Source organism: Brassica oleracea, chromosome C6, assembly GCF_000695525.1.
Source record: "Brassica oleracea var. oleracea cultivar TO1000 chromosome C6, BOL, whole genome shotgun sequence".
Classification (NCBI taxonomy): domain Eukaryota; kingdom Viridiplantae; phylum Streptophyta; class Magnoliopsida; order Brassicales; family Brassicaceae; genus Brassica; species Brassica oleracea.
Genome location: NC_027753.1, coordinates 35,006,804 through 35,030,749, shown reverse-complemented (window position 1 = coordinate 35,030,749; position 23,946 = coordinate 35,006,804). Strand labels below are relative to the sequence as shown.

Below are 23,946 nucleotides of genomic sequence, written 5' to 3'. Positions count from 1 at the left end.
CAAACTGTTGAATATCTCAAGAAAGAATTCGAGATGAAAGATCTTGGAAAAACAAAGTTTTGTTTGGGATTGCAACTTGAGTATATGAAAGATGGAATTCTTGTGCATCAAAAGGCATATACAGAAAAAGTACTCAAAAGATTTAATATGGACCAGTCTCACCCATTGACTAGCCCCATGATCGTGAGAAGTCTTGGTCCAGACACTGACCCATTTGGTCTGAAGAAGAAAAATGAGGAAGTCCTTGGTCCCGAAGTGCCTTATCTCAGTGCCATAGGAGCTCTGATGTATTTAGCTGGCCACAAACGACCAGACATCAGCTTTGCTGTGAACTTACTTTCTAGGTTCAGCTCCTGTCCGACCTATACTTCGTTACCTACAAGGAACGAAAGACTTGGGTCTTATGTTTACTAACAAATCTAAGGAAGATTTAGTTGGTTTTGCTGATGCATGTTATCTCTCTGATCCACATTATGCTAGATCTCAGACTGGTTATGTTTTTACACACGGTGGGACAGCTATATCCTGGCGGTCCATGAAGCAGACCATGGCAGCCACATCCTCTAACCACGCAGAAATATTAGCCATGCATGAAGCCATCCGTGAGAGTGTATGGATGAGATCCATGACACAACATATTCGTACCAGTACCACTTGTGGTATGATCAAAGGAAAGGATACACCGACCATCCTATACGAGGATAACACAGCATGCATCGCACAGCTTAAGGATGGATACATTAAAGGAGATAGGACGAAACATATTCTTCCTAAGTTCTTCTTTACACACGAGCTTCAGAAGGCAGGAGAGGTCCAAGTATTACAAGTCTGTTCGAGTGAGAATTCAGCCGACCTCTTCACCAAGTCACTACCAACCTCAACGTTCAAGAAGCTCATATGGAAGATAGGCATGCGTCGACTGAAGGATCTTCGGTGATGCATTCATCAGGGGGAGTTCATGTGTTGTACTCTTTTTCCTGTCTTGTTTTCCCTTTTACCACATTAGGTTTTGAGTTTGTCAAGAGAGGTTTTAATGAGGCAACATCCAAAGCATGAATGAACCTTGACCGGATGTGTCGATCAAGAGAGAGTGTTATAAACCATTTAGTGATCGACCCATTCATCAGCCCGTGTAGTAAGACGGGTCAAGCCCATCCGCAGGATCATACTGGCGCCTATCTACTCTTGTGTTTATCTACATTATAGTTGGTGTTTATCTTACGTATTGCTAGTCATTATCTAGTTAAGGATAAGTATGATCTCATGTCGATCCAGTACTTAAACCGTCATTACCATATATGTATATAAAGACCAGTTAGTCGACCTAATAATATATACAAGTTCTCCTCTTCATTCACAACAAACAAGATATTATTTAATTATAGGGTTATATCTCTTCGTTTTCATAATGCTTAATAAAAATAAACGATCGTTATCATTCTCAACCTAATAATTGGATAATTATTTAATTTTTAACTTCACCAAGTGGAATAATCAATATCTTTTATTCCGCATTAAATATATTTTTGGATAAGCTTTCTAATTCAGGGTAAATTCGTCTGATAATTCTCTCCACTTTTTACTAGATGATGTTTTAGGATTATTTACATAATTCTTGTACATTTTATAAGCAAAACATCATTAATTAATTTATCATCTAATATTAATGGTCATATTAAATAAAAAAATTAATAAATTTAACATTGAAAATTAAAATTAAAATCTAATTTAGAATAATTTTTTTTGTAAAACTTATTTTAGTAAAATAAGATAATATAAATCTAGGGGGGATATTGGTTAGTGAATTATCATGTATTTTAAAATTTTTGAGATTTCATTGTTATTAGTTTTTGGATTTCAAAAGTCTTAATAGAATACATTGTTATTGGTTTAAGAATTTTCAAAATCCATTCAAATTCTTTGTCATTCAAAAAGTTTAATTATTATTGATTCTCTAATTCTAACTAAATCTAGTGTTATTGGGAGAAGAATTTTATTCATTTTTACTCATAAGAGTCAACTTTCAAAATATCATATGTATCCATGTGATTTTCAAAATCTATGTGATAAAAACTAGAAAACAAAATAGCTATTCTTATCAAATATCTTGTGCACTTTAAATCCAAATTATATGTCCAATACTATAGTTCATAACAATTTTATACACTTTTACATTTTAATATACAATTATATTTATATTGTTTTATCATTTTTGAATATATAATTATATTTATAAATACTAAAATTTTAAAAATAATTTGTTCAAAATAGTTTCAAAAAACATTTTTGAATTTCAAAAAGCATTTTTTTAATCAAATTTTTTTAAAAACTTCGAATTTGAAAAATATAATTCTAAACTAACAAAAAAATTAAAAATAATTCGAAAGTTATTAAAAATTTATAAAAAGTTCGAATTTATAAACATATAATTCCAAATTAAAAAAAAAACTTGTATAATTTTTATTTTTATTGTTTATATATCTATAAAGCAATGAGTAAAATAGTCTTAGTAAAATAGTCTTTTGCCTTTTTAATGAAATCTCTTTTGATCATTGCCCAATTTTGTATGTGTCACTATTATTATTATTATTTTTAATTTGAAAGAAAAAAAATAAAGAATCATGTTATATGATTTAGAAAATAAATAAATTATATATTTACTTGGCAAAAAGAATGATAGGAAAAAAGTAATACAAATTCATGAAAATCTATATCAATCTAAAAAGGTTATGATCAAATTTCATAAGTCAATCTATATAAATTTTCACAATCCACGTAATTTTTTTTTTAAATCAATCAGTTCTTAAAATTCACAAACTCTATACAAAATTCATCTCCCAATATGCTTTTAGTCATTCGTGCTTGGCTAAAAACATAAAAACTCTCTTTTGTTTAAAGATGTCTAAATAGAACATTTTAATACATCACTGACACTGATGAGATGGTTTATGTTTGTTTGTTTCGTTAGATACAAAAGATTCAATGACCATAAGAAAAGTTGTACAAAGTAGGACCAGTGGCTATAGCTTTTCAAGAGTGTGCATTGATAATAATAATGTCGGTAAGAAGAAGAAGTGATCTCAAACTCTTTTCTTTCACATCCTTGAGTAACCAAAGTTATCACCGTACTGAGACATGAACTCATCATTAAACTTCTTGAAACTTTCCATAATCTCTGGCATCTCTTCTTCTGCAGGCAGAATCGTTGTCCTCAGATGAAACACCCTGTAAGGAAACAAGAAACCAAGTTAAACTCAAAAAAAATTTACAAGAACATGAATGAGTCTGAAAGTTTTCACTTACCCTTCTCTCTGTCCAAATCCAGAGCCAGGAACAGTGGAGATTCCCGTGGCTTCTAAGAGCTTAAGGCAGTAGAAAACATCCGGAACCTTTCCAGCTTGTTTTGCTGCTTGGATTGCTTTCGGTGGCAACTTTATCTGAGGAAACGAATACATTGCACCTTCCGTGAAGTTACAGACAACGTTTTTGCAGCTGTTGAACCCATCAGTCATGATCCTTGCTCTTCTTCTCAGTGACTCTAGTATTCCCTTGCTGTTAAAATAAAGTTTCTGAAATATCTTGATCCTTAATCAATTCAATGTTCATCTAGAGTATAACATTACCTTTCACGGACGAACTGGTCATATGAAATGTCTCCAGGCTTTGGTGGGCTAACCATTAAACCCATCTGCACAAAGACAAAACCATAGGCTTCTTCAACCAAGGAACCGTTTTAGTTACAAAGAAAAAACAAACAAAAAAGCCTTACAAATATCTGCGCAGAGACGTTGGGACTAAGAGCTATAGATGCAACCTTGTATATCTCCTCAACGGTCTGCATTAACCAAAAAATTATTACCAAAACAAAAAATTTATTACCAAAACCAACACGGTCAGGGCACAAACCCTTGGGGGGATGTTTGTCATCTCGAAGTAACCACCTCGTTGTCCACATTCACCCCAGTAACCTTTTGAAACTGTGTGGAAAGATATGAGCTGAACTTCCTTGCTCAACGGTGCTCCCATATCCATCAAAACCTTTTTAAGATAAAAAGATTAATCTCACATATGTTATGTTCCCATAGAGTAATGAAACACAAATGAAAATGATTACTTTCTTGGAGCTGATGAAGGGTCTTTCATCTTGATATATGTTCTGCTGATAGACTTCGTCTCCAAGTAGAACCAATCTCTCGTCACAACAGAACTTCAATATCTCTCTTAAGTTAGCTTCGCTTAGACACTGACCAGTTGGGTTTCCGGGGTTAATGATCACCATTGCCCTTACCTGCCATTAACCATGTGTATTAATCAAATAAAGAAGCCTCTGCATCAAAACAGTTTCGAGAAGAAGAATATACTGACTGTTATTCCTTGAGAGCGAGCCTGAGCAACAGATTGGCGAAGGTTGTTAACATCAAGTCCCCAGTTGTCAGTCTCTTCAAGATAGTAAGGTACAAGAGTGCCTCCTAACAGAGATATGTAGCTGAGTAGAGTGGATACTGTGGCACTGGAACCAGAATCTAACCAACCAAGAAAGCTTGTGAGCCTAATAAAACCAAAAGAAATGTCTTCTACAGAGAAACAAGTTCATTACTCCGTCTTTCTGGTTGCGTATGATACAGTTTAAGATTTGCATCACTCCTTTGCTAGCTCCATCAGTTAGAAATATGAGTTCCGGATCGCTGTAGTTTGATGGTAAGAAGTCAAAGGCTTCAGGATATTTTTTAAAATTATTATTAACTTGGGGTATCCTGGACTTGTGGAAGATATTACCTTGGATATCCATCACGCCGTTGGATGAACTCAGCAACTTCCTTTCGAACTCCTAGAAGGCCTCTAGAGTCACTGTAAGCACCTAATCAAAGATTAAAGCAAAAATGTTTTTACTTTTACAGGCCTTAGCAATAGATAGATACTTAGTTCTGTAGTAAGGACATACCAAGACCACCAGAGGTTAAGGAAAGATAATGCTTAGCTCTTGCAATAGCGTCTGCTGGGAATATCATCCCAACGTTTGGATTGTCTAGCAGAAATGGAGCTTGGCATAGAGCAACCACCTGACGAGGAAATGTCAGAGGCTTCTGTCCTAACGCATGAGGGTTTCCAACGTTTGTGAAAATGATCTGCTGCATATGTTAATCAGGTTAATAAGAGCAAATGAAAGCTCAAGAATTTTGCAAAGGGCATAACAGAATCTGTTACCTTTTTGCCTTCTTTCTGAAGCTCGGAAGCACGGAGATAGAGTTCGCCTCTGACTGCATACTGACAGTTCTTCACGTTTTCGTTCAGTGATTCGTAGTCTAATGCCTTGAGAGACATTTTCAGAATTGACTTTTACGCAGAAAGCAAAAGACCTTGCTTAATCACACACTTGATCAATAACACCTACAAAACCAATACAAGCAGGTGTATGATCAGTTGATGAAGTCACCACAGCAGCAAAAATTTAAACTACAAAGACCAAAACAGAGTTTATAACGAGACTAATCATAAAGTGAAACGGAGCTAAACCCTTCTTTACTCCTGGGTTTGTATAGGTACTATCAATAGAACTAATCGTGTCAGTACTCTATAATAACTATTCATAAACACAAGATTCATGATCTAAAACAGAGATTTGACTTTTGAGTCTATTAAGAAAAGTTATCAATCTTAGACTTACCTAACCTTCGGCTCAGTTTCGTCACCTCCAAAGAAAGACTTGAGTGCGCTTGCTTGCTTAATGCATTACTTTATTTATATGAGATAATTTGTGTAAATAATATTCAGCAGATTACAATTGGGTGTCTGACGTGAATTTGGACACTCGTCAAGATCAAGATCAGATCATGTGGCATTAGGTGAGCGCAAAAAGACGAAACAAAAGACTCTTTGTAGCTTTATGCGTATCTATTTTCTATTGATGCTTCACAACGGATAAAACAAAAGTTATAGACTTTGTATGGACTCTGTTTCTTGATATTTTTGCGCCACAACTTATAGAACTGTTCCACGTTCATTCTCCGGACACTGACTCTTTTGTTTCTTTCCCATTGTCTTCAACACAAAGAGCGACTCCCTCAGAATCTTTGACGTGACTAATAATCCTCGAGCTGAATAGGAATCATATGAAATAACTCCACTACGATGAATTGTTAATCACATATATAACACTTCTTCACCAGATTCTGTACATGCATTCACAACAATCATTTATGTTGTGTTGTCCACTCTGTAACAACACTCGGTTTTCAACAACAACAAAAACAGAAGGTTTCTCTATAAATTTAAAAAAGAACCGGAATGGTGTATGTTTTTTTTCTCTATTCCGTGTATGATTTGTCGAGACTCCAAACTTTATACAAAGCTAATTAAGAACCAAGAAGGGTATCCAAAATCATAACCAAACAAGCTGAAAATTGTATAAAGTTTGAAACTTTCGATAACTATTTAAAGTCCAGTACCCGAACATGAGCTCACCAATGGATTTTTAAGTCAGATTTAGAGAATGAAAGATGGTTGGTTACATGATCTTAACATAGTATCAAACACCTTAAAAGCCTGTTCATCACTAAGGGGTCTTGTCTGAGACTTAAGTCTCTAATACATAAGCAGTACTGCCGTGCCTACAATTTGAGAGGCCTAAGGCAAAAAACATGAATTTTTTTTTAATCCTACTGCAACAAGTATAAATCATAAGCCCTTTAACAAAACAAAAAACTAGTATAAATCATATAACTATTTTATGAAAATATGAAGTAAATTTAAAATTAATGAGTTAAGAACAAAATGTAGAAAATCATAAGAGTGCATACAGCAAAACCGAATAATGAAATCTAAAAAGTTTAGTGTTTCAAAAAAAAAAAAAAAAAAAAAAAAGAAATCTAAAAAGTTTTTTCTTTGTAAAATTAAAATTAAAATGAAACATATATTTATATGGAATATATACATTCATATAACTTGTTTATTGTGCATTCCATTAAACCTTAAATGAATGCATATTTAGTAAAAATGGGGCCCTAAATTGTAATTGAAAAATGGAGGCCTAAGAGCATGTCCATCAATAAGAACTTCTTATGGATTCTAAAGAATAAATTAGTAATAAATACAGTGATTTGATAGGTTTAGAACCTTTGTTAATCTAATTTAATTTTTTTCCTCCAATGGTAGATTGAGGTTCTTAAATTTTTTTTTTAATACTGGTCCAACTACTAATTCTATACTCTTTAATTATGAACCAATGCAAAACCTTTTTCAAAACAAATACTAGTAAACTCTGTAATGAAAGATTCACGATGAAACTTTATGAACCAAGGCAAAACCTTTTTCATATAAACCGAGATACAATACTACTAGTAGACTCTGCACACTATCCCTATGTGTTTTGACGAAAGAGTTCTATGTAACCACATCCATCAGAACAACTTAACTCATATGTTCGTTCCTAGCCATATGATCTAAGTAACAGCTTATGAGCAATGTGGTTAGAGGGTTTACCTGGACTGGGACGTAGAAGCAACAGGTTTAAGTCCTTCATCAAGCTTGTAGAGAATCTGATCCTGTAAATCAGTAACTAATTTCCCCAAATTCTTGAAATGTGCATCATAATCACCCTCCACTCCAGACTCAGCAGCATACTTCTCAAATCTGAACAAAACAACACACACAAAATAATTCAGAGTAAATTCAAAAATTGCAATCACCATCAAGCACAAACAAAGAAGCACGATTACATACTCTATTTCGATATGAGCAGGTTCTTTTCCACCCTCATCTACAGCATCAACAAGAAGCTTATCCTCTATCGCAAAACACTTAACTAGAAACTTCTTCGATCCTTTCGCATACACAGACGCGTACTCGTCGAACTCGTTCCCCCATGGATCTGAGATAAACAGAGTCAAAATCGACGACAGAATCGACGAGGAAGAGAGAGATCCGAGGATGGGATTTCGACGAAATCGACAGATCAAACATCATCAAGCTTTGGAGATTTCGACAGGATCGAACGCGAAGAGTCGATGACATCGAAGAGGAGAAGGAGAAAGAGAGAGGCGATTTTTTTCCCTTTCGTCTAAAATGAACCAACCAATACCCTGATGCCACGTATGCGGTTTTTACTAGGCCTCAGCGTTCGGGTACCCGTTGGCGTTCGGATCGGGTTTTCGGGTTTTCAGGTTTTCGGGTTTACGCTCCTAGGTCCCATACTAAAATTTTATTAATACGGGTCGGGTTCGGATAATAACACTTCGGGTTCGGTTCAAAATTGTATTGCGTCTTAAAACCCATAAAGTAATCATATATCGTACGGATTCGGGTTATATCGGTTCGGTTCGGATATAACCGAATTAAAAAAACAAAAAACTTGAAGCAAAATATAAAGAAAAACATCTAAATTAAATAAAAATTAATCTATCACACATTAGATTGATAAAATAACGATAAAATGCATGAAAACAAACATTATTTGTAAACAATATGTATTGCCTTATAGAGAGTAGACTTTTTTATTTCAATGAGCAGATTATAAAATACTTATTTATAACTAATTGTGTACTTAAATTATTTATTAAAATTTTAATATTTATTATTATATATCATATTACCAGAAATTTTGAATTTAATAATTGAAATACTTATATATATTTCAAAATATTTATATTAACTATTAATTTCAGATTTTCGGGTTACCCGTTCGGGTTCGGTTAATAACACTTCGGGTTCGGATATTTTTTGTACCACCCTACAAGACCTATTCGGGTATTTTTACATTTCGGGTCGGATAACGGGTCGGGTTTTTCGGTTCGGGTTCGGTTCAGATTTCGGGTTCCGGATTTTATGCCCAGACTTAGTTTTTACCAATCCTAAACTCACCTAATAAAGAACCGGTTCTGCCTAATAACACCATTTTTGATTTAATTTTTTCCCTTTATTACTTTAGAACCTCCTCCTCAATCTACCGATGGAGGTGGTCTAAGGCTGTCCTTTTTTCCAACAAGGGTGAGCATGCCCCGTACACAAGCACTCTTCTAACAATTTGCTGTCACATCTTGCTCTTATTGTCTTCTTTTAAACCCAACGACTGTTTTTTCTTTAAAGCCAAAGATATTTGTTATCTTCAGACCACCGGGGAGCTTCCGTCGCCACGAATGTGAATGTCGGCCGTTGCAGTCGGTGAAAGTAAACCGGAGACATGAACAATGGCGGACCCAGGAACCATTTTAACAAGTGTCAAAAATGAATCAATAACAAAAAATGGGTCAAGCGAGCATTGAACACTTGTTTCGAGGGGTGGCACTGAACAACTTTTACCAACACTTCTACATAATTTTTCATGTTCTACCATACATTTTATAAGTTTTATAGATTTAAGGGGTGTCACATGACACCCCATTCCACTGAATAGATCCGCCTCTGGACATGAAGAAGAACACAACGAGTCGACGTGGAGAGACTTCTTGATTTAATTAGAGATATATATTTCACATCGGAAATTTATTGAGACATTAAGTAATATATAAAGAGTTATGATCAATCCACTGATCACAAATTTGTTTTAAGTTGGAAGTCCATAATAAACTCGAATCTAGCATTTTATCAGAGTCAGGTTGGCCCGAACCCTTTATATATTACTTAATGTCCGAATGAATTTCAGATATGGGATACATATCTCTCGTTGTAAACCGTTAGAATACGTTTTTAATACATAAATTCAATCAGACCAGTTACTTGTGATAAATTAATATGTTATCTGGCTGCTGAGATCAGTCACATTCATTGAAACTAGGCCTATTTAATAATGGGCTACAGTTTTGTCGACCAACTCTGAGTGGTTTCTTTGAAGCCTATTACAAGATGGGCTTATTAGACTCAAATAAATCATCTTCACTTGCAGAACTGATAAAGTAAATATATAACCTTTTAACGAAACGAGTGCCTGATCGTTTAGCTCATTTGGTATGAGGGCTATGCTCGACCTCATGGGTTCGATCAAGGCAGAGAATATAGAGAGAGAGATAGACTGAGGAAGAGGATGATGTAGTGACTATTAATGAGGTATTCCAAAATACCTCTTTTTTATGGTGTTTTTTCTTATTAGACAAATTATATTCTTCTTCTTTTTTCATTGTAAATTATAAATTCCACCTTAAAATAATGAGATATTCCAAAATACCTCTCTTTTATAAGTGGTGTTTTTTTCTTATTAGATCAATTATCTTCTTCTTCTTTTTTCATTCAGCCGATTTTATTGGATTTTATAGATATTAATTTTTTATATTTAATTTTTTTCAATAGGATTTAATTCTAACATTTGGATAAATTGAAACTGGAACCATTTACCTAAAAGTAAATTATAAATTTCACCTTAATATATTTACTTTCTATGTCCACATGATGTGAACGTTTATTATTTCTGCATATTCTAGATAACTGAGTATAAATATCTTTAAAATAACGAAATTAATTAATATTTTATTTTTATTTGTTTATAAGCTTAAATCATTTTTTTATACATATGAAAAGCAAACAGAAAATATTTGTTATGGAACAAATATATATATATATATATATATATATATATATATATATTTGATTAACATGTGTTATCCCGAACCTATGAAATGGTTGGAAAAGATACAACCTGACCAGAAGGTCTTGGACAAAAATAAATTTATTAAATATTGAAATGTTATCCTATTAATTAGACATATGATTTTGAACATAATAATTATGATCAAATCAGTTATCATTTTAATATGTTAAGATGCATATATTGTGCCAAATTAAACCATATTGTTAATGCATATATTGTTAATGGCATTTGGTTTGGTTCTACATCTTTACTTTACTTTGTAAATATATAAAATTATATGACACCTGATATATGTTTTCTCAAAACATAGAAAACAGATGTGTTGATAGATTGAAATTAGATTAGCAAACATATCAATTAATATTTTGAAAACACATGCACGAATATAAATATTTACAAATTTAAATAGATTATAATAATTAGTTAATATTTTTATTTTTTATTTATTCATAAAATTAATTAATTTATAATATATATATATATATATACAATAATTAAATAGAAGCTTTATTTACTATTTGAATTAGATATATGAGTTATGGTATAAAATTATAAATTGGTTTGATTTGACAATTCATCTAGGATAAGCTAAAAACTACTAGTAAAAAGACCTTAGTTATATGGCTTTTTCATAACCATTAACTATATATATATGAAATGAAAGCTTTTTATAGGTCAATGCTTTTAATGAGCTTCATGTTTGCAAGCCTCTCGAGAAACACATTGAAAACATCTTCACGACTAAGCATACTGACTCTGACATGCTTCTTGTCAGAACCACAACGTTCACCTGCTCTGCTCATAACCTTACGTCTCCTCAATTCGTTAACCAGATCCGTCTCTTCTTTCGTCCCCAGCCACGCAAACGCTGCAACCAAAATTGAAACACCGACCGTTACGTCTTATTCAATTTACAAAACAACCATCTGCTACAACAAAACAAAACACTTGTCGTCAAGTGAATAATTTATTTTTAATTACCAGGATAAGATCCGAGTGTTTTGCCAAAAAAGTTGCAATAGGCTTCAGGGTACTTGGGAAGAGAGAAGACATCGCTTTCCTTCATCACTCCACGAAGCTTCTCCCAACGGTTTTTCATCATCTCATGACCATACTCGAAGAAGTTCTCGGTTTCGCTCTTACATGTCTCCTTAAGAACTTTGAGAATCTCAGCGGTTCGAATCTGTGACTCCTTAGACACACCAATGGAGTTCACTATTATGTACTCAACCATCTTCTTTGCCACCTCCGTGTCCTTCACTAATGCCCACCTTCACCAGCCAAACAAATTAAAGAAGCCCATTAGTTAGGTTTTTAATGATGTATTGTTCTAAGTTTAAAGAGTTTAATGATCAGGAATTCAGGATCATATAATATCTAATGGTCATTACTCGGGTTCAAATTCAGTAAACATGCATGTGTAATCCAAATCTAGTTTAATGCATGTTATCATAAATGAAAGAAACTAATGCATAATCCATAATATCTTACCCGATGCGGGACCCAGCGTGGCCTGTGATCTTGGAGAAAGTGAAGAGCATGATATCATGGTCTTGACGGCGAGTGATTGGAGTGTAGTGTGGCCAGTAATAGGCAAAGTCATGGATCACTTTGCCTTCGTCGTCATCTGGACGGTTCACCACCGTCTCTCTGATTGTGCCGTCTGGGTTATTGGGTGACGTCACCAGCTCGATGTAAGGACCTTTCTTGTCGAAACCCCACGCGTCTCCTTCCCACTTGTGCATACCCGACCGAACATACGTTGTCTCCTCTACATACGTCTGTTCAATATTATTTTTTATACAAAGTATTTTTATATTCTCCAAAAATGAAATAACTAAAAATTACAAAAAAATGAAATATTTAAGAAGAGAAAACTGGTTTTTGGTAAAAGCGACAAAAAATGCGGGCATGAGCATGTTACTGATGTCTTTGCACATGAATTGACAGCACATGTAGTATGAAAAGTGTTTCTGTAAATTGCTAAATGAATAAGAGTGAAAAAGATTGGTGAATGTGTTGTGTTCGAGAAACATGTCTGTCACTGTGTCTTTTAGATATCCGACCTAGGCTTTAAAAGCAAGATCCCCTTAATCTTCACATTAAATCAACACTTTGATTAAATAACGGCTTCGGATTTCATCTAAAATTAGAATGAAAATCATTGAACAAGACCCTAGTAGCTAATGAATCTTTGAGAACTTTTATTTTACGTAGATCAAATAAGAAAATAATTCTTTAATGTTTGTTTTTCATAAATGTTATTTATGTAATATATGACATCCTAAAAAATATAATACAACTGCTCCTTTGTCGGGTTTACAGTTAGTTAAAAACTGTGTAGTATATATTTAATATTTACGATGTCTAGATTTAGTTTATTTATCTAGCTGATTTTAAGTAACTACTCTCTAATGCAGCCATGAGCCATGTATAAAGTTCCACAAAATATTTTCACACTTAAATCAAATTTAATTTAATAAATAAAAACAAAGCACCCAAGATATAGATCTGACTATCAAAACCCCACTCGAATTAAAAAACAATCAATCACAGATTCAGAGTTGGGGTTTGTTTAGCTAAAAAATCGGTTTATTAGTCTAATGTATTTTGTTAGTTGCTTAAATAATTAATAATAAAAACATTTGTCAACGGAAAAAGGAAGATTTAAAATAATTAAAACCGAAAAAGATACGAGGAGGAAGAGCAGAGTTTTAGTTCATTAGTGGTGGGGACTTACGGAGTAATAAGGTGCGGCGGCGACGACACTAACAGGTTGGGTCCCAGCGAGTGAAGATAGTGCATGGACGGCCGCTTGACAAAGCTGGGTCGAACCGGTCCCAACCACGATGTATCTATCCTCCGTCGCTGCGTTTCCGACCGCATCATGCAACTCCTTGATGGCTTCCGCAAGCTTCGGCTCAAGGAACCAGCACATGTTGTTCACGTCGCTGAAGTAACTCATCAAATCACAACCACGTATCGTCACCGTACACCTGTCACCAATCTTCCTCCAGTATTCTTCATACGCCGTTGGATCTCCACTGTAATAATTTTTTTATAAAAGATTTTTATTCGAATTTTTAGCCGATGATTTTGCAATGCAGTTAGGGAATAAGTGAAATTAAAAAAAAACGTACTGATCCAGATTGATGACAGAATCTGACGAGGAGATGTTCTTCATGTTCTCCAGTTTCACCATCTTCTTCTTCTCGGTTTTGCTTATTCTTTGTTTGGTTTGTAACAGAGTTTAATGATTAGAAAGTAGTGCAGATGTGAGTGTATTTATAGAAGGAACGCGATTTATTATTTTAAATGGGAAAAATCTTACAAGACATTAATTTTCCTACTAAAGATATTCATTTTTTAGAGCAAAGAATATAGGTTTTTAAAGATGGGTTCTTAAAATAGAGTTTTTAGACCATCATTAACCCAGTCTCTTAACTGGGTTTCTTACTTTCGGCTAAAAGACAGTTTTTAGTTTTTCTTAGATTTTAACTAAGAAAAGTTAAGAATCGTCTCTTAAATAAGAGATATAAGAGCTGTTTTTTACCTGAAAAATGTAAAAAAAAAAAAATGTCAAATCATAAGTTAAAAATTTATTAGTTCCATTTGTGTGTGTGTCTTTCTCTCTTGCCTTTTTCTGTCTTTGTTGTTTTTTTCTCTCTTAAGAACTTCAAAAATGTTTTACCATTGGATATGACAAATTACAAAGGATTCTAAACTTCACAAACTACAAAATTTACAATTAAATTAATCATTAGAACCCATGATGAGTTCTAACCATTGGAGATGGTCTTAATGGAAAAACTTTTTAATCAATAATCAATTGTAGAACAAAAAATAGAAGTAGCTGCCAATATACAGCAAGAAATATAATACATATGTAATATTAATCTTTTGAAAGTATTTTTCCAAAAACATGTCTTGTACGACTTTAATTTTACTTAGAAAACTTGCAACATTAATTTATAATTTTGATTTTATGTTTTTGACATTTGCAGTAATATCACTGGAAATGTTAAATATTACAATTAAAAATTAATCTATCAGCACTAAAAAAATATTATATAAACAAAACAAACAAGTTACCATGTTTTCACTAATAAAGTTTTATCTGCTAATGGATTAGTATATCTGTTTTTCTTGTGATCATATTCTGACACGAAGATTATATATGGTTATATCATTTCATAGAAACTCCTAACCCTACATTGAAAAATGATTTTTTTTTACTAAAACATTGCAAAAATGTTGAGATAAATAAATATGCTTTGCATCTCCAAGTCAGATAATAGCAATATTAACCATTACATCATCTTTAATTTTTTTTAACTAATATCCTCTAAATATGTTATAGTGCCAAAATACTATAGGGTTTTTAACTAAATTATCATTATTAGGTGTAAATTTGGGTTTTGCCCCAACTGGTTAACAAGGTGGGTTGTAATAAATGACCGGTCCATTTTTTGGCATTCGGAAAATATTCTATATTCGGATCAAGAATCTACTCTACAGCATTACATATATTCTTCTTGGGGCCAGTCGGATCATCCGATAGGATATATATAAAAAGAAAATATCATAGCGGCCGTGGCTTATCAATGCGTTTTATCGAGTAGACCATGATATACCTACCATTTTAAAAATGTCGCGGATAAAAGAATTCTAAAAGTGTGCGTACTACACTAAAATTTACCAAGTTAATTTTGATCATGAGTTTAAGGTATGTCTTTTTGAAGGATCGTGTTAGCACGTGGAAAGGTTGGATATGATTATGTGTCTTCCATATTAGCTTTGACTTTAAATTATCCACTCTCTCATAATTGCAGTTTCACCTTCCTTTTAATTCTCCTTAAATGTTTCATAATATTCTAATTTTACAAGTAATATATTATCAGAGAGTGTTGGCCAAATGGCGGGCTTACTTGGTTAAAACGTTGAGAGAAAGGACAAGAACATGATTAGTCGGTTTGCATGCTTTCTGCTCCCACTTCACTCGCCGTTGTTCTTGTTACTTGTCGACGTTAATTAAACACAAACAGATTCAAATCATATTCCCACGTTCTTTCATATGGATTAGTCCCGAGTTTTTTTTCTTCTTCTTTTTATTTAAGATAAGTCTCGACGATCTGTTCTATTAAAAGAACAACATGACCTATTCATATAGTTGATATAGTTGCAGTAGCACAGTGGTTTCTCTTTCCTTTGTTGTTTAGGTGAGACCTGGATTCGAACATTAGATTTGTCATTTTGACGGGATGAGTCAGCTCTACTGGTTAGAGCCTTGGGGGCCAATTGTCATGCTTCCGGGTTCGACGCCAGCCGGAGGCGAACTGCTCATCCATGCGCCGCGACTCCGAGGACGGCAAGCGTTCTCCGATTTGCTTGCGCGTCTGGAACGGGACCGTCACCTGGAACTGGATTCGCTTCTTGAACGCAACGCAGTTTCTAAATTTCCTCAACGCGGTCGCCTCCAGGTAACTTGTATTTGCAGAAACCACCCAATATTTCCACAATATTTACACAAACAGCTCATAACTTAATTAATTACAAGTTAACCCAGTTGCAGAGTTGTGACTTGTGAATTCTCACGCTTTTCCTTGTTAACACAGTCAATGTTGCGGCTAAGGAGTCTCAAACGCGGCCTAGTGATTCAAGATCGTCATCGGTCTAGCGCAAAATCACCTGATTTGAATCGCCTGGAACATGGCCCTACAGTTCTCCACCTAAGGTATGATCAAGAACCTCTGTGTTTCTAGTTAATGTGTTTATTATATCTTATAAACTATTTTGCTGATAATTAAGCAAAAAAAAAAAAAAAAAAAAAAAACTATTTTAATACAATTATTAAAAAAAATTATTAATCATTTAAGAAAAATATTATACAAAAAAAAACTAAAAACAAAAATATAAAAATTAAATTTTTAAAAAATGTAAAATAAAAAATATATCCGCCTTTTTCAAAATCTAGTATTCATTAAACGACCAAACCCATGACGGATATCGGGATGAAGTTCTAGAATCCACCGATTTTATATCGTAAACTTTGTGTTGCCCCAAATTGGTCAAGGCCGTATATCTAACTAGTCCAATCCATTTTCAGCTACGTCTATTAGGCCTAATAAAGGCCCATATTTCTTCATTCGTTAAGAAATTCTAATAACAGCTGCTAAGGGGAAAGTATATCTATGTCTAACACTCTTTTTGGTTAAATGAAGAAAAGAGTTCAACACTTCTTTTACTCTATGAGTAGTAGGCGTGGGCATATTAACCGAAACCCGAACCGAAATTAAAGAAAAAACGAACGGGTTTAGGATTCAACCAGTCCGGATACCCGTACCCGATTGGTTATATCCGATACCCGAAACCAATTACTCGAAGTACCCGAATATATATATATATATATATATTACTAACCCTAAACTTACATTTTCTATTCCATTCATCTTTTCGTTTTCACATTCTTCAACGTATATGTTCAGTACATACTTAAACTCATTTTATGACCGATTACATGTATGAATTACTATATTTTGCGATTTTGATTTATGTTTGATTACAAGTAGGATTTGCGATTTGTTTTCTCTTTTCTCTTTACACAGGCATGAGCTCAAACATTCATGATTATCAAGGTTTGACTTCTGTTTGATTTTGATGCCTCTTTGATTTTGATTTATGAATAGATGGATTCTTTACCATTTTCTGTTCAAGATAATACAAATAGAAATTACACGAAGAAAAAGAATACAGACTTGTGTTCTTCAACGTAATAACAAATCAGAAATATCATAAATCTTATATTAAGTTGTTCAATCTTCTAACTTCAACAATATTGTTTTTGGTCTCACAAAGTCAAATCAATGATACATAGAATTTTTTTATTATATGTTACACAGTTCGGTTATACCCGAAATAACCCGAACCCGATACGAAGTATAAAATAACCTAAACGGGTTCTGTACCTCTCTATCCGAAAATCCGAAAACCCGAAGTACTCGACCCGAACGCCCAGGCCTAACGAGTAGTGTGCTATGTTTAGTTAGGTTTTAGAGGTTTTATGAACTGAGTGAAACTTATTTGTATATATATACTAGGGCCGGTCCGCTCTACGGGCGAGATGTCTATATTTGTATTATGGTAATTTGTATAATTAATTTTGTTGGTTTTGGGATTTTAAATATATGGTTGAGGTATATGGACTTTTTGGGTTTTTTTTGTCTTTTTTTAACTAATGACCCTAGGAGAGTGGTTCTGCGTTTATGGTGTCTTTTTGAAAGAAATGTAGTTTATATATTGTATTTTGATGTATTTATGTACTTTGATATCTGATGTGTTGGGTTTAATATTGTCACTATATTGAAACGTTTAGATGTTATGGTTTAGGAGGGTTGTATTATGTTTGTGTGTTGCTATTGAAACGCATTTGTCGTATATGAATCATATAATTGAATTACGTGGAATTTTTTTTTGCTATGAAATTATAGTTAAATAATATATTATAATTTGAAATAATATATTGCTTGATGGTAAATACTAACAATTTTTTTAAATGATATGTATCTGTAAAGAAAGTTTGTATTTTAGAATATAATAAAATGTGAAACTATATATTTATATATATTATTGTTATATGTTTAAATTAACAATCAATTTACTCTTTATATTGTTGGATCGGAAGTTATTATAATATAATTCATGTGGTGCATCTAATAATTTTTTAGTAGATATTTCTTTAACATTTTAGAAGTAACTAATATTTAGAAAATAGGTGTTATGACTTCATAATATATATATATTTTTTCAATGATAACATTGCATTGGCGTGTCTCATATATAACAAAGAGCTTATGTTGTAATTGTGTGTAATTATTTTTGGAAATAAATTTTATGGTTCTACATGAACAGTTTGGGTAGTACTGATTTTTAGTCTCAAGTTTACGAATAATAGGATTCATGTTGATTATATGGGTTTTAGGCGTATTTGGTGTTATTGGTTTGATTAATAATTCTACGGGATTGGTTTTTGCTATACAAATTAATTGTTTGTAATAAATCTTATGTATATTTTTACCAAATTATTAAATACATTATGCATTATTATTAATATAAGCTTTACAATTGCAAAAATATAATTATATGATGAGATTTTTTATTTTTTAAAAAATATAATAAAATATATTTTACTATCAATTTGTAATACTAAATGATGTATGATATATTCAAATATCAAAATTTTTATTAAAAATAGAATAGTGCCGTCATTTTTTAACGTAATGCAGATTAAATTATTAGAATAAATATTCAGTGTACGTATATCAAATCATTAAAATACATTTTGCATGTCTGTGGTCGGGTGGTCAGGGCGTTTCATGGATCCACAAGGGACCCGAATTCGAATCCGTATCATACCAGATTTCCAAATGTGTGACCACCGGGGCTTTTACATTCTCTCAGGGGAATGGTTTACCTTTTTTTTTTCTTATTAATTGGTGAAGTGCGTCGACTCGTTTGTATCTGTTACTAACATCATATAATATTAGACTAAATAAACTATTAAGATCATATACGTTCATATCTTGACGGCATAATCATAATAGCCCTTGTTTTTTCTTATCATTGATCTTATGGGCACAACCGATAATAATTATCAATGTTCTAAAAATCGCTAGGCGGTAACTAGGCGCTTTATAGAAGACTAGCGACTACACGGATTATTCGGGGCCTAGGCGAGACCTAGACGTTAGGAAATTGTTGATTTATTTTATATATTTTATACATTTGTATAACATATTTTAGTTTTTAAGTAAAATAATAAAATTATTGTGATGAATTATCAAAATTAGATATACAAAACATAAGAAAGTAGACAAATTTGTAGATTTGTAATAATATTATTGCTTTATTTAACATATATAGACAATTTTAGATGATTTTAACCAATTTTAACCAATTTTAACCGATTTAGAACAGTTTAAACCAATTTGAATCATATAAATCAGTATAAATCGGATTTTAAAAAAATCGTTTCGGATAAGACCGAGTTGCTGCCTAGGCCCCCGCCTAGGCGCCGCGTAGACCGATTTTTAGAAGCCTGATAATTATGGTGTATTTAATGGGAGAGCATGTAGACAGTTAAAAGGTCTACGCGTGTAATGGGCCTTGAACTTAAGACGATGAAAAACTAACAGACTTAAAATCTAAATTTGGAAAAAAGTTTGGATGCGCATCTTTTTCTGTATCGGTTCTGCACCAAGTCAATTACAATTTACAGCAAAATACGAACAAGTAAGCTAGGGGAATCCGTTTTGATTACACTGTGTTCTATGGAAATTGGAGACAGACGTAGAGAGTAGATAGCAACTAAGAGGATGTATAAAAAAATAGTTTTATAAATATTAGAAATTGCGAGTGTATTAAACTTAGAACCAGAGGAATGATTGCTGCGAACATTGTTCTGGAAACTAGGAAAAGTATTAAACGAACCTAAAAAACGGTAGGTGGTCTGAGTGAGTGTGTGATGAGTAGTGCATGCTGAAGTTACTTCAGTTCAAGGAACTTCATGAACATCGTGATTTGTTTGTAACAAAACAAACTGTGCATGGGCTGTCAATATCTCCAAGGCTACATTTTTTGGGTGGCATGATTAGCATCAAGTTTGTCCCGTATCTGCTCTCTTCATAATTGGGACGCGCAATGATAGCGTCACTGGGTAGTTGCATAATAATCCTTTTTTTTCTTCATTGTAATTCTCGAAAGAGTCAAACCATTATAAAGACATTGGTTTTGGCTCTTAAGTAGACACAAGTTCAAAATATTTAACAAAACTTTCATGAGTCAAAAGATAGAAACGTATAAACATGTTATTGTACCACATCACTGAAAATACATTAACTGTTGGAGTACGTAAGAAGACAGAAAGTTGAAGATTTATTCAGAGCTATTTTCCTTTCGTGTTAAAATTTACAAAATTATCTTACCATGAAAAATGTAAAAAAATATAATCAGTAATATTTATTATTGTTTTTCTATCTCTCCCATCGTCTAATCTATGTTTACCTGTTGCTCTTCTATCTTCGCTTTGTAGAGACGAATGCCATTGACAATGGCCCCAGGTTTGCACGCATCAATGATACCATTGGCTCCAAGCTGTACACAAGAAGAAGAACCAATATGGTTAAAATCATCTTTCATTATTATGTAACTACATAACACATAAATTTCCCTTGAATCACCTTTTGATTTTGATTGCATTAACCCCACTCATTTCGGGTTCCATCAGTTCATAGACCATGAAGTTGTCAACAGCCTGTTGACATCAACAAAAAAAAAACAAATAGGACAAAAATCGGACTATGAAAAAATCTAATAAGAACACCAATCAAACTGATTCCACTCATACTTTAAAAAATCTTAACCGTTAGAAACACAAGAGTTTGGGGAGCTTGAAACTTCTAAAACGTAAATCTGACTTTGTACTATGGATTCAGGACGGTGAAAGACTCTGTATATGAGCAAAAGGCGGATGTAAATAACACACCTGAGAGTCCAGTAGGAGCATATCCACTTCCATGCGCTCTCCACCATGGTGGACAGTCCTAGACTCCCAAAAACGTAACAAACGGACTTGAACAGTGGAGGAGGAGTGGCCAGTCTGCAGATCAGAGAGGAAGACCACAGAATTAGCTCACTGGTTAGTTTTAAGAATGAGAGGATGATTATAATCATACCTTTTTTTATAGATGAACCTCCACCGCCTTGCAGATCTAGAAATCGCATTGAGTGTAGATCATGTGTGAGAGAGTAATGGAGGGTTTTAAGGTGATAACCCGATAACACGTAACGTTGCATTACTTTGAGAAAGAAGATGGAAGATTGATTTCGAAGACCTAATCGACATCTGTGTTCTAGAGAGGTGAAGAAGAAGGAAAAGGGGTAAACCCTAACTGAAACGACAAAAAAACCCGACCAAATAACTCAACAACTAAATGAAACATGAAGCCCAACTGAAATAAATACACGGATAACGTTTAAGGCCCAACAAACTGCAAAGAAAATGATACAGTGAGTTTCAGCAGCAGAGACACGTGTCGTGCCCAGGATACACGAATTGATGACGTGGAATCCGACGTGTCACGTCCAGGATTGAGAGAAACTGTACTTTATATATAAAGATTTCAAATTGATTTAAGGGGAATTGAGTTGTATAGCCACAAAAAATATCATAATTAACTATCTAACAAAAAGAAAAAAAAAGTTCCTCCATTATTTATGAAATATATATATTTTTTTTTTGGAACACTACTTTTTTTAACTTCAACTTGCTTGATTACAAATGATAGAGGGAATTGTCCATCCTCTTTGATTGAAAACATAAACTACAGTAGCATAAGATAAAAAAGATAGGTCTTCAAAAGAAGAAGATGACAACGAATTCAAGACGGTGCTTGAATGCGTCAGTGTAGCCTTTCCGACATGGTCGGATAGCAGAGAAATAGTCATCTTAAATTGTGACGTTAACATCCAATCCGCACCTCGGAAACTCATCGAAACGAATCCCGCTGCATCTTCAGGCCCCGAACAGACCGCTCCACAAGATAGCAAGACAATTATAGATATGAATGAACACCTCCATAAGATTGGAGGGAGAACACTCCTTATAAAGGAGGCAAATGATGGTAATGATGGTCCCGGTGAACCCACCGGTAAATGGTAAGATAGACTACTCTTAAAACAAGATACATGAAACCTTATATGTAACTCTGTCTCCGTAAAAACTCCGATGAATCCACCAGATATTTTTAGCAGATTAATCAAAGCGACCAATCCACCCCACATCAAAGTGGGCTGTGAGACTGCTAGGTTGAGATGGGGACCTTGGAGTCTTGTTGGGCTTGTCAAACCCACTGCAAAATGAAAGTGGTCCATCTCAAGACCAAAAGGACTCGTCCTTCTTCGGTCAAAGAACCTGATGAACTGCGAGGAATGATGGCCGAGCAAGGAAGAGGCGATGTTTAAACGACACGGCGGCGGAGTTGATGATGATAGAGGGGCGAGCGGCGTAGGAAGGCCAGCGACAGTGATGATGGAGGACACACAAGGTGAGCCCAGACAAGACAACCCCCGACAAGCTTCCAGATCTAAAACCCGAGTTAAATGTGGAGCCCCACGGACACCGGATTTACAGACGTAGGAAGCTGAAGCTTGAAGTTGGACTTGGAGCGGTATGGAAGGCGGATGTCGGAGGGGATTTTCTAGCCGAGGAAACGTCGTAAGGAGGAAAGGGAGCCTCATAGATCTGACTCCTGACGGAACAGGACCAGCAGAGGTACGGTGTTGACGACGTTGAGCAGTGGAGCCGAGTGGAAACGGTAACCGGGAGCCCCCGGAGAAACACGAAATTGAAGACATCTTTGACCCAGAACAGGTTCTACAAGCGGCGAACGAAAGGCGAGATCTTGAACTTGAGCTGATACGAAAAAAGAGAGGACGACGCGGAAGTTGAAGGGCCCGACGCCGGCAAGCCGTGGCTCTACCGGCGTCGAAGTGACATGGTTGAAGCGGCACCTCGATTATCGGGACAGAGAAAAAATATTTAGGGCCGTTTGTGGTGCATATATAACATACATTTTAAAAGAAAAACAGTTTCTTGCTAAACATCACATTTGTTATTCTCTTAATGGAAATATAGGCTATTAATATAAATATTCCTCAAAAGAATATGGGTATATGATCAGTATTCACAGTATTATTACATGCGAGTATGTACATCAGTACTTGTACATCAATGGCCGGATGCTAAAACATTTGTCATAAGTATACATATTTGCATGTGTGGGACAATGAATAAGAAAACTACTAAAAGCATAGTATATGGTTTTCTTCTCCTATTTCTCCCATTCTTTGGGTGTGTGTGATATAACGTGTACCCTTCTTCTCAAATGTTTTCATTCTCTCTCATCAACTGCAAATATCATGTAATCGCTCAATAGATCATTCATCAAGGATTCTATATTTTTCTCCGTAGTGACCAGAAAAGGTCGCTACCAGAGGTCACTACGCTCTGTAGCGACTTGTCATGCCCGCTACGTGTGGCCGCTAGGATACTTTGGGAAATTTTAGAAGTCTTGAACGCATAGCGACCTCGTAAAGTCGCTATGGCTGGCCGCTGTAGAAGGCGCTTCAAATCTAGCGGCCTCTCCATCCCGCTATACACGCCCGTTATAGTACTTATCTTCTGTAGCGACCAGCCTTTGCCGCTACGCCTGGCCGCTAGGATCCTTCAACGACTCATCTACATTCTTTGGGCATCGAAACACTCCTTGGGGCACATAGTTCATCATGAAACTCCCTCCAACACCTGATAAGGA

The 23,946-nt window shown here is 34.3% G+C and overlaps 3 protein-coding genes and 1 long non-coding RNA gene across 4 annotated transcripts; all 4 read right to left on the bottom strand.

Moving 5' to 3' along the window:
* Positions 1-2,868: 2,868 nt before the first annotated feature.
* On the bottom strand, positions 2,869-5,772 carry LOC106296220 (glutamate--glyoxylate aminotransferase 2). The gene is given in 13 exon segments (XM_013732302.1): positions 2,869-3,225; positions 3,304-3,552; positions 3,624-3,688; positions 3,770-3,835; positions 3,907-4,038; positions 4,115-4,288; positions 4,366-4,481; positions 4,484-4,523; positions 4,598-4,685; positions 4,777-4,858; positions 4,943-5,126; positions 5,206-5,388; positions 5,666-5,772. Coding segments are annotated over 12 exon segments (1,443 nt in total). The 5' UTR covers positions 5,323-5,388; positions 5,666-5,772; the 3' UTR covers positions 2,869-3,095.
* Positions 5,773-7,334: 1,562 nt separating this feature from the next.
* LOC106298092 (probable proteasome inhibitor) lies at positions 7,335-9,964 on the bottom strand. Its single transcript, XM_013734187.1, has 4 exons — positions 9,901-9,964; positions 7,720-7,867; positions 7,480-7,629; positions 7,335-7,380 (listed from the first exon to the last, which is right to left on the bottom strand). The coding sequence occupies exons 1-4, from the start codon at positions 9,962-9,964 to the stop codon at positions 7,335-7,337; spliced, it is 408 nt and encodes a 135-aa protein (XP_013589641.1).
* Positions 9,965-11,244: 1,280 nt separating this feature from the next.
* Positions 11,245-13,809, bottom strand: LOC106299425 (L-tryptophan--pyruvate aminotransferase 1). The gene is made up of 5 exons (XM_013735518.1): positions 13,717-13,809; positions 13,317-13,620; positions 12,068-12,357; positions 11,558-11,847; positions 11,245-11,444 (listed from the first exon to the last, which is right to left on the bottom strand). The coding sequence occupies exons 1-5, from the start codon at positions 13,776-13,778 to the stop codon at positions 11,245-11,247; spliced, it is 1,146 nt and encodes a 381-aa protein (XP_013590972.1). The 5' UTR covers positions 13,779-13,809.
* Positions 13,810-20,423: 6,614 nt separating this feature from the next.
* On the bottom strand, positions 20,424-21,541 carry LOC106298934. The gene is made up of 4 exons (XR_001261617.1): positions 21,307-21,541; positions 21,117-21,230; positions 20,812-20,885; positions 20,424-20,725 (listed from the first exon to the last, which is right to left on the bottom strand). It is a non-coding gene; the product is annotated as an uncharacterized LOC106298934 (long non-coding RNA).
* Between the last annotated feature and the right edge of the window lie 2,405 nt (positions 21,542-23,946).

Bases quoted from the DNA above. Each gene is read 5' to 3' on its own strand.
- LOC106298092 (XM_013734187.1), bottom strand. From the start codon at position 9,964: ATGAGGTCGAGCATAGCCCTCATACCAAATGAGCTAAACGATCAGGCA. The intron at 7,868-9,900 runs GTTATATATTTA...TGTTTATCTCAG, and splicing joins GGCACTCGTTTCGTTAAAAG to ATCCATGGGGGAACGAGTTC. The intron at 7,381-7,479 runs GTAAACCCTCTA...GTGGTTACATAG, and splicing joins GCTTCTACGTCCCAGTCCAG to AACTCTTTCGTCAAAACACA.
- LOC106299425 (XM_013735518.1), bottom strand. From the start codon at position 13,778: ATGGTGAAACTGGAGAACATGAAGAACATCTCCTCGTCAGATTCTGTC. The intron at 12,358-13,316 runs GTAAGTCCCCAC...AATATTGAACAG, and splicing joins CCGCCGCACCTTATTACTCC to ACGTATGTAGAGGAGACAAC. The intron at 11,848-12,067 runs GTAAGATATTAT...TGGCTGGTGAAG, and splicing joins CACGCTGGGTCCCGCATCGG to GTGGGCATTAGTGAAGGACA.